The following is a 10,559-nucleotide window of genomic DNA, read 5'->3' on the forward strand; positions in this document are numbered from 1 at the left end:
TTGACACCCATAATCAAGGATAAAGGCAAAAGCTGGCATAGGAGGTATAATAAGAGATAGCAATGAAAACTTTTGTAAAGCTTTCTCCAAACCAGTAGAATGCTACAACAACAACTTCTGAGAAGCAAAAGCTGAAGAAATAGTACGGACCTCCTTAAAATATAGTGATGAGAGATAGCAAATATCCCATAAAATTGACGAAGTTATTCGATACATATGCTGGTGAGAAATAGTACGGACCTCATTGATAAAGTTACTCAATATATATGCTGGTAGACATAGTACATCATAAGATTAGTCAAAGTTCACGCAACCTGAATTATGATCATTAAAAAAGAATCACGAATTGCATGTGACGGGCTAGTTGACTTTGCTATGATCCCCGAATGGCGGGTAGAGACGGCCTAACAGTAGTAGGCTATGAAACACATGGGTACGTACTATTTGATCTTCTAAAAGGACAACTTTTTCTTTTCTACCCTAATTCCCCATGCTGTATTTACCATAATTCACTGTAACCGAGTAAATATTTAGGACGATGGTGACGTAATCAACAACTAACCTACTAAATGACACTTGCTACACTTGCTCTAACATGACTCAACTCCTCATTGAATTCATCAAATTAAAGTACTTATAGCTACATCAGCATGACAACCCAATTTTCAGGACCACCTTTTGAATCTGTGTCTATTTATATTATACATACCCTTTATAGAAACAAAACATATACCTCAAAACACAAACAGCAAAAAAGTTTCTTTTTCTTGAGATAAAAACACTCTTTAAGAGCAATGCCACGACCAAGATGGAGTCCAACACCACAACAGTTGATGATTTTACAAGATTTGTATAGACAAGGGTTGAGGAATCCGACATCCTCTCAAGTACAAAAGATCACAGGTCATCTTTCTCTTTATGGAAAGATTCAATGCAAGAATGTTTTTTATTGGTTTCAAAACCACAAAGCTAGGGACAGGCAAAAGCTCAGAAAAGAGATGCTTCACAAAGTGCAGAAAAACCATAGTGATAATGATCATTTCCCTGCTACTCAACTTCAACTCACAGCCGACAACAATAGTAGCAATATTCTTGATTATTTCCCTGCTAATTTTCCTCCTACTGTTCATACACTTTATCCTCACTCCCCTTCCATATTGGTTCATCAGGTACATATATATTTATGTGTGCATTACTTGATCTACTGTATTAGGGGAAAATATAAAATGATTTGAGTTATTAACGTACATACACCGATTGTGTAAAGACTTTTTATACTATTAATATATTTTAATCTACTTATTTTATATTTCAGGATATTAATCCCACTTTTTATAGATGGTTACTTGTGCAGTTATTGAGAATATAATTAATTAAATGTAAATATACTCTTTTAACCGCTTAAACTTTTAGATGAGATGGTCATTGTCCCAACACTTCAACATAATATTAGAGTAGGTGATAGTCCTGGATTCGAGTCTCATCACTACAATAAGACTCGAACTCAAGACATTTGTATGCTCTGTTACGATGTTGAAGTGTGCGGCCACCTTATCTAAAAACTTTAGTGTTAAAGAAAATACACCTTAACTTAATTATGTCTTCAATAATTAGTAACCAAACAGAAAAAGCAGATTACCTAATACAACAAGATTAGATACTACGACAATATTTTAAATTCTTCACGACGTTGGTGTAAATATTAACTAAATAAATACATATATTACCCATATCTGGTAACTAGAACCTTTCTCATTTCTATTCTTTCCTTTTTAGGCTGAAGGAAAAGACACATCATCAGCTCAAATGACGAACAACATGGGGAATGTGGATCTTCCAAAGCAGTGCGTCATAGAGAATGGCATGATAAGAACAAATGTTAAAAGTTGGGTATTGATGATGACAGACATGATCCCTAATTCTATTCCCTGTTGCAGTAACAAGCCCCTTCAAACCCTAGAACTTTTCCCCATCAAAGCTACTGGCATTAGGGAGTAGGGCCCAATTAGAGCACCACTTCTCAATATTGTTTAATTTCTTCCTGATCTGTGTAATACTAATAAGTTTTTAGCATTAGAATAACAACCTATTTTCTCTGAAGAGTGTACTCTTGATTGCTGAACTGTGTGTTGGCTAATGTTATTTGTATAATGTCCATAGTTTTGTAAAATAATTTGACAATTCTTGAAACCAAGTTTAAAATGCCTCGAGGACACGGTGCTTTCATACATGGTAAGTATAAAATTTGTTTTTGCACTATCAGGTTATGGGGTATTTATAGGTAAGTTTTCTTAAATATGAGATTTATAATCTTGAAGATAAGACAGGTTATCTGCTACAATAGTTAAATTAGATGACCTTATGGTGTAAAGGAACTATGAAGAAGTCACTTAAAAGATAAGTATAGGTAATTCCCTTAAGTGATACTAGTAACCTGTAAAAAAGATAGACAATTTGTTATAATATATAATACTGATATATAGTGTATGTGAAGATATGTCTCCTTGGACCTAACTCAATGTCAAAAGTTAGCTCATTAATGAGATTTTCCTAAAACTATATAAGAAAATCCCAATTCATTTCCCTCGACAAATGCGTGACTTAGCATTCCCCACACACTCAAGATTCAACTAGAGTGTGGATTATAGGGGACCCAACATTGAGAAACACCATAATATATAGGAATTGATGAATTTGACATGACCTTGAACCTAACTCAACCTCCAAATTTAGCTCATGAGGAGAGAATTAACCAAGAACATATAAGGAGAGGACAACCGGTTCCCTTAACCAATGAAAAACTAACAATGTAATCATCCGAACCCCCTCGGTGGAAAAAAACACTGCTTTTACATGGTTAAAATTATTTTTTATGTATACATAGTAGATGTTGAACCCCCTTAGGCTTCTTCGTATGTTTACTTTTTTATATTTTGAACCCCCTTAGCTAAAATCCTGGCTCCGCCACTGGGCGTATGGGTGACATTCAGTCTCTTTATATGGTTTAGGAAATTCTCATTTCTTGAGCTCACTTTTGTGATAGAGTTGACCTAAACTTTATTTCTTTACCATGTATCAGATCAGCTAGACTCGTTCCAATTTATCGTTTCAGGGATGTTGGGCATTCATCTTATATTGTCCACACTAGAGGTATTCAGTCCTGTGTATGCAGGGTTGTTGAGTCGTGCATCAATGGGTTACGGGCATTTAGTCTTTATCTATGTATAATTTTTGAGCAATCCCCACCTTATGAGAATCCGCTTATTAATTCTGTTTCAATGTTCAGATTTTCACACACTAAATGTGTTGAAATCGTTGCAATTAAGGCAAAGCAATGCATGTGGGCTCATCATATTGTAATAGGTGGTCCTGAGGTCATGCTCGAACAACTGAAGTGTCTCTTTCAACGTGGGCACGTGATTGGAGTAATTCTCTTTTTATCTTTTCGTATTCCAACATTGCCAAAGAAAAACAAATTAAATACAAGAGAAATAAAAAGATAGAAAGTTAAAATCAGTCTCTAAGAAATAATAGCTGAAGTTTTGGCTGTTGAAATTGGAATAGCTTGGTGCAAAGACAATGGGTAGAGGAAACTTGAGATAGAGGTGGACTCACAACTTCTAGTGGACTGGTTGCTAGACACTTCTAAGTCCCCTTGGAATGTTTGGAACTCTATTCAAAACTCCAGAAGCATTCTTGATCAAAAGGAGGAATGGAGAATCAAACACTATTTCAGGGAAGGGAACACGATGCAGATGGTATGGCAAACTGGGGATTAAGATGCAATGATACAACCTGGATTACACGGTATGGCAGACTAAGATGCAATAACACAACTTGGATTACACAATCTCGGAATCTTCCGAAAGAGATAAGAGGTGCAATCAATATGGATAAATTAAATTTCCCCTCTTTTAGGATAAAAACCTCCAAGAATTCCTTTTTTGTTAATAGGAACATGTATAGATCTTACTCTTTTGATGTATTTTGAATCGTATACATGATAAGAATCCCATTCAAATTTTGGAGAGCTAAATTTGAAATTCTACTTGTATTAAATTGGAGTCTGTTCCAATTTAATACTCCTCTGTTCTGTAAAGCTGGTTTTTTGATGATAGAAGGCAACCACTCCTGAAGTGGTTGAGTTAAATAAAATAATAATAAAAAAAAGTGATAATAGTTCCTTTCTCGCTGCTCCCTCCGGTTCGTAATAAGTGTGTACTTAACTTTTTATTTTGGTTCAAACTAAGTGTATGCTTAAATAATCAAGAAGAAATTAATTATATTTCTTTCAAATTTATCCCTATTTTAATAAGTAAGTTTTTATGTAATCAATAAACTACTACTTAATTAAGGATAGTTTAGTCAAAATACTTATTTTTCTAGAATTTAATATTTTTTTAATGGGTATGCAAAAGGCTAGATGAACACTTATTTTAAACCGAAGAGGGTACTATTAGATTTATTAGATTTATTTCATTTAAATTTTAAGGTGGTTTCGAAGTCAGCTGTTAATTAGTACTACTAGACAACCGTGCATATTAAAGGCTCAAAAATGCCTTTAACCTATTGAAAATAGTTCAAAAATGCCTCCTTCCACCTATTGGGTTAAAAATGCCCCTAGCGTTTTCTTTAGGTTCAAAAATGCCCTTTAAGTAATAGAAAAATGACATGGATTTCATTAAACAAATGTCCAATTTTTATTGGTTCACATAAATTTGTGACCCAATTAAAAGATCCGACCCAAATCTAATACCTAAATTCGTTTCTAATAATCCCAACCCATCTTTTACACCTCTTATTCCTTCCTCTCACATGGTGATCTAAACTGGTTTGGGTATTAGATTCGGGTCGGATCTTTTAATTGGGTCACAAATTTATGTGGACCAAAAAAAATTGGCCACTTGTTTAATGAAATGCCATGTCATTTTTCTGTTAACTAAAAGGTATTTTAAACCTAAAGAAAACGTTAAGGGCATTTTTAACCCAATAAGTAGAAAGAGGGCATTTTTGAATCATTTTCAATAGGTTAAGGACATTTTTGAGCCTTTTTCAAACAAATTTAATTAAGAGAACGATAGGATAATTTGTTGCTGCTTTAGTTGAGTCATTTTAAATGTTGAAGTACTTATATACAGGACAAACCAACAAGGACTACTTTTCGTCGTTTAAAATGTGACACATTACAACGGATAGTCTCCCTTGACTTGGCAAACGTATGAAGCTACTCTCTCCATGAAGCTACTAACTTGGGTTAATTTAATAGCTCAATGAGTGAGGTCAATGCGTTGGTAGGACTCATCTAGGCTCCCACACTGAGGAAATAAATTCCTTTGAATATGTAATATCAATTAGCAATCACATAAAATCTGGAAAAAAATCGTCTAATTCGGCTACATCAAAACTATGGACAAAAATAAAAAATAAAAAAATGATGTATGATGAGTTAAGATATTTCATAGTTTTGATGATTTGACAAATACGCCAAGGACCAGGTCCTTGATCAGGTCCCCTGGGCACTGTACGAAACATTACAGCTGTAAAGCTATGCGCACTGTTCTGACTAGTAGAACTGCAGTAGCACATGTGCAGCATGCTGGAGGTCAAACCTGTAGCTAAAGGCTAATATGAAAAGATGAAATGTCCCTATCCATAGTCACATGCTTCTCACATGCTCCCTAATATATATACAACATGTTGCTAGGTTAAACATCAACACTTGCAAATATGAAAATTATATTTCTCTCAAGTGCAGCCGCTACCCCTCTCAAGAAGCTCTCAAGAACAAAGCCTCAACAAGCCAAAGGACTAGATCCCTAAACTGAAGATGCTTAAAGTGCTTAGGTTGTTGAGTCTTTGTTCCTTTGTTCTATAAATTGTAAACCTGCTCTTCTCTTTTAAGAAGATGTTTGTAGGTGCATGAATTCTCAATGGCTGCTTGTAAGAAGTTTATCTTCACAAGGTTTTGAGTGGTACACTAGGCTAGAGTTAGTCTAGGTGTATTAGTTTGAATTCTCAGAAGTTTTTTGTAGGCTGTTAACCTACTTAAGCTTTGAGTGATACCCTTGTCTAGAGGTAGGCAAGGTGTATTAGTTTTTCTTGGCTAGAGGTAGTCAAGAGTTGCTTACAATAGGGTTATTGTAAGAGTGAGGGATTAAGAGTTTAATTCCTAGGTTGTAATCTGAACATTGCTCAGTTTAGTGAAGTTGGAAATCCTACTGGGGTAGGTCGTGGTTTTTAATCCCTTTAGCAAGGAGTTTTCCACGTAAATATCTTGCCTTATTTACTTTCTGTCATTATCTGTGAAAACAGTTCAGGGACCAGGTCCCTTAGACTGTTTTTGTGAACTTTCAGGTTGTGAACTCATAAAGTGAGAACTCATAGTTTCTATCAATTAGTATCAGAGCAGGTTCTTTCTAAAAGGTTAACACCTAGAAAGGATCTTCATCATGACTAGTTCGCCAAACCTGTTGAAAGGAAAAACTATCACTAGACCACCAAGATTCAATGCAAAGTACTATAGGTGGTGGAAGAATGGTGGTTTCCAAAAGAAAGGAAGCACAAACAAAAATCCTAGAGGAAATGACTGTTGTCACAAGTGTGGAAAACTTGGACATTTCATCAAAAAGTGTCCTCTTCACAAGCAGGATCATTATAAGAACAACTCTGAAAAAGCAGCAAAGAGGAACCTGGTTCCTGACAGAAAGTTCAAATGAAGAGAAATAACTGACAACTTGGTAAAGCAGGCTCTGGCTGCCTGGGGAGACTCCTCAAGTGAATCTGAAGATGAAGATAATGAAGGAGATGCATCTATGATGGCTGTTGACAATGGACTTTCAAAATATAAATCAATCTTTTCACTCATGGAAAAAATCTGACGATGCCGATGATGACAATGAACATGATTAGGTAAATTTTCTTGATGTTCAGAAAAACTTGAAAAGTTACTCTCAAAAGAAATTGATGGCATTAGCAAATGTGTTAATCGATGCATATCATGACCTCCTTAAAGAAAATGGAGCTCTAACTGAAGAAGTTGGTGAATTAGAACAAGGGAAGGATGACAAGGTAGTTTCCATTGTAGATCTGAAGGAACAGGTTGATGAAGTAACTAGAGAAAATTCTTTTCTAAATAACCAAATAAAACAATGGATGAACACATCCTCTAGAGGAAAGGAATTGTAAAGTGGTGGACTGCACCAGTTAAGGGGAGAGTGAAGATGATTTACAAGGCTATTCCAGCTATCATTATTTGAGAACTATGGAAGAGAAGGAATGCATTTAAGCATGGAGGGAAAAGATTAGTTGGGAGAGTCATATACCTAGTTTTTGCAACTATACAAAGGCTGGTGATGGTCAGAAACCATTCAATCACACAAGTGCCACACAGGTGGGAAGATTTGATGCAAATGCTAGAAGAATGAAGGAATAGGATGAAAGTTACAAAGGTTACATGGAACTTTCCACCATCAGGATGGTTGTTGTGTAATACAAATAGAGCCTCTAGGGGTAACCCAGGTGGGAGTGCTTATGGGTTTTGTTTGAGGAATACATCTGGGAATTTAGTATATGCCAAAGCTGCAGACATAGGCATTACTACAAATACAAATGCTGAGGTAATGACAATTTTAGAAGCTCTGAGATATTGTAAAACTATAGGAATGGATCACATCATAGTGCAAATTGACTCCGAAATGATTTATAAGATTCTGGAGGAAGGTTGGAAACCATCATGGGGAATAGTTAACTGGATTGAAGAGATAACGGAGTTAAGAAATGCTATGACTGTCTTCTTCAGCCATATTTTGAGAGAAGGAAATAAACTAACTGATGCATTGGCTAACCGGGCTTTGGATAATGTATCTTTTCAGTGTCATAATTTTCAGGAGTTAACATCAATGTGTAGAAATATCCTCAATAGTGATAAGACTCAGATTCCTTACTTGAGGATAAAAACTACAAAATAATGGAGAAAACCGATGAAATAAAGGAGGATAGGATGGGAAGCTGGAGAAAGGACAAGGGGAGAAAGACTATCATCAAGTTCAAATCCATATGGAGGAGAACTTGGTGGTATTTTTTACTAACTTTGTTTATTTTTTTGCAGGTTTCTAAACTACAAAATTCAGAATATACAACAACAAGCAATTGTAGGATCAAAATGCTATCTAGAGTTCTCAGAAGGCAACAACAGCACAAAAACAACAATTGGTATGGAAAAGGATCTTACTTGTTCTCAAACATAGTATTTGGCAACAAACAGTAGGAACATCACAGAGGGAACAAACAACAGGAACATCACAGAGGAAACAATCATAATCAAATTCTCAACAGTACTTTAGACCAAATAGATTGGATAGATGTTTTATTTGTAGTATTAGCATCCTTTGATGCTCATTCAAATGGACAAATATCAAATCTATGCGAGTCCAAATTACAAAGAGAAGGCTATTTAAACAATCATCAAGCTCAGCATATCAAAGGCACCAGTAGCAGAAATGGAACAAAAGTCAGGGAAGAAGAAGAACTTACAGAGGAAGGAGCAGCTGCAACGAAATCAAACAACAGTCCACTAAGCACAGATCGAGCTATAAAGGTCATGATAAGCTCAAGCAAGGATCGATTCAACATAGCTTGAACACAAAAGTGGTGCATACAAAAAAAGAACAAGATTAAAAAGGTTCAACCGAGTCAGAAACAAGAAAAAATGAATAGAGTTAACAAAATGGAAGCTTTACCTGAATTTGATGGGATGAGAAAGGAAGAAAATCTACACACATGGAGGAATGAATCATAATCTAGTAACATCATGTGGTCAAATCATCATTTTCACACCACCAGAGGTGAAGGTCGAAGAGAACCACGGCGGAAGACAATGAGAAGAACCCGACATTTTAGGGTTTCAATTAGGAAAGTTAGGCAAAATTTATTTCCTTTTGCTGTTTTTTAATTTATGCCTTTTTGTTTTATTTTTTGGGGCCTGACTCGGTTTGGGTTGGGCTTTTTGAACCATTTAAATTTTTTGATTAATTAATAAAAGCCCAAACGGGCATAATTCAATTGAAAAGAAAATCTGAAAAATAAGAAATTCATTGAAAGGGAATCTAGAACAGAAGGACATGGTCCCCAAAAAGAAAAAACTGGTTTGCCTGCATGGACTAAAAGAAACTTAATTCATCCGTTCTATCATTCTAAGGTACCCAAGCTAGTTTGGGTTCCTAAATCTAATTAATGAATAAGTTTGCAGACTGGAGTGAGAGGAAACAACCAAAAATGGTACATAGATTGTGGCTGCTCAAAGCATATGACTGAAAAATGAAGGATTTTCTCTCACTCAAGGCCTTTCAAGGAGGGAGTGTGTATTTTGAAAATAGCAAGAAAGGTCACAATCTTGGCGTTGCATAATTACTAAGACACTCTCCCATGCAATTGAACATGTGTATTATATGAATAGTTTGAAGTACGGTTGCTAAGTGTCCTATGTGACTGTTTCTTCATTATTTAAATGGTAATGATCTAACATGTCTCCGTGATCTGGATGATGCTGAACCGTGGCATAGACGACTGGGGCATGCAAGCTTTTCATTGAGGAACAAGCTGGTTGTGAAAGACCTGGTTCGTAGGCTACCAAAGACCAAGTCAAAAGATCACAAGGTGTGTGATGCTTGTATAAAAAGGAAGCAGGTCAGATCCTATTTCAAACCAAAGAAAGAGCTAAGTACCTCAAGGCCACTTGAAATTCTTCATATGGATTTTTATGGACCAATGAGAACTCCAAGTAGAGGGGGAAAGAGGTACATCTTTGTTATTGTTGATGACTACTCCAGATTTATTGGACTCTATTTTCGAGACCTGAAGATAGATAAGTCAAGTCAAGTAGAGCAATGAAAAAGATGCAGCAGAATCTCCAGAAAGAACAGAGGAACCTAGTCCCTCCATTACTCCAAGCGAAACTGAGCATCGGAAAACTCATGTTGTATGAGGTATCCCTGAAGCTGGACAAACCAATCATGAAAGTCAAGCCTCTTATGAAGATAATGACCGATCTAGCACGGAGGAACCTTGTCATGACCCAACCCCATGGGCCGCGACCAGTGCCCTAGCTGGGCACCTATACGTACCCGATACCCAAATTAGCATATTATCAGAATAATAATATAATAATAACATTAGTGGATGCTACAGAATTTAGCAGAAGAGCAGACTTGGCACACAGAAGCCGATAAGGCTGTCATATAACAAAACATCCCAAACATATGTACAGAACCCACACAGATGTATCCACAGACCTCTACAGAACATATCGCAATCATAAGACGGGACAGGGCCCCGTCATACCCTGAACAAAGTACATATCCAGATAGCAGTGACAGACTGTACCAAAAGATGGGCTCTGTAGAAGAGAGCGCCCCAAAATAGCAGAAATGGGATCCTAAACGTGCGGATCAGCAAACCTGTCGTCCGTACCTGCGCGGCATAAAACGCAGCCCCCGAAGAAAGGGGGTCAGTACGAAATATGTACTGAATATGTAAAGCGGAATCACAGAAGTCAAATCATA

General features: G+C 36.3%; 1 protein-coding gene across 1 annotated transcript; it reads left to right on the forward strand.

The window, feature by feature from the left end:
• The first annotated feature begins 772 nt into the window (after positions 1-772).
• On the forward strand, positions 773-1,998 carry LOC132599581 (WUSCHEL-related homeobox 3-like). Its single transcript, XM_060312906.1, has 2 exons — positions 773-1,169; positions 1,777-1,998. Exons 1-2 carry the CDS (start codon positions 795-797, stop codon positions 1,996-1,998), a joined length of 597 nt encoding a protein of 198 aa, XP_060168889.1. The 5' UTR covers positions 773-794.
• Positions 1,999-10,559: the final 8,561 nt, after the last annotated feature.

The sequence above is a fragment of the Lycium barbarum genome, chromosome 6 (genome assembly GCF_019175385.1).
Source record: "Lycium barbarum isolate Lr01 chromosome 6, ASM1917538v2, whole genome shotgun sequence".
Lineage (NCBI taxonomy): Eukaryota > Viridiplantae > Streptophyta > Magnoliopsida > Solanales > Solanaceae > Lycium > Lycium barbarum.

Coding starts and splice junctions, on each gene's coding strand:
- LOC132599581 (XM_060312906.1), top strand. CDS start 795: ATGCCACGACCAAGATGGAGTCCAACACCACAACAGTTGATGATTTTA. Junction 1,170..1,776: donor CTTCCATATTGGTTCATCAG/GTACATATATAT, acceptor TTTCCTTTTTAG/GCTGAAGGAAAAGACACATC.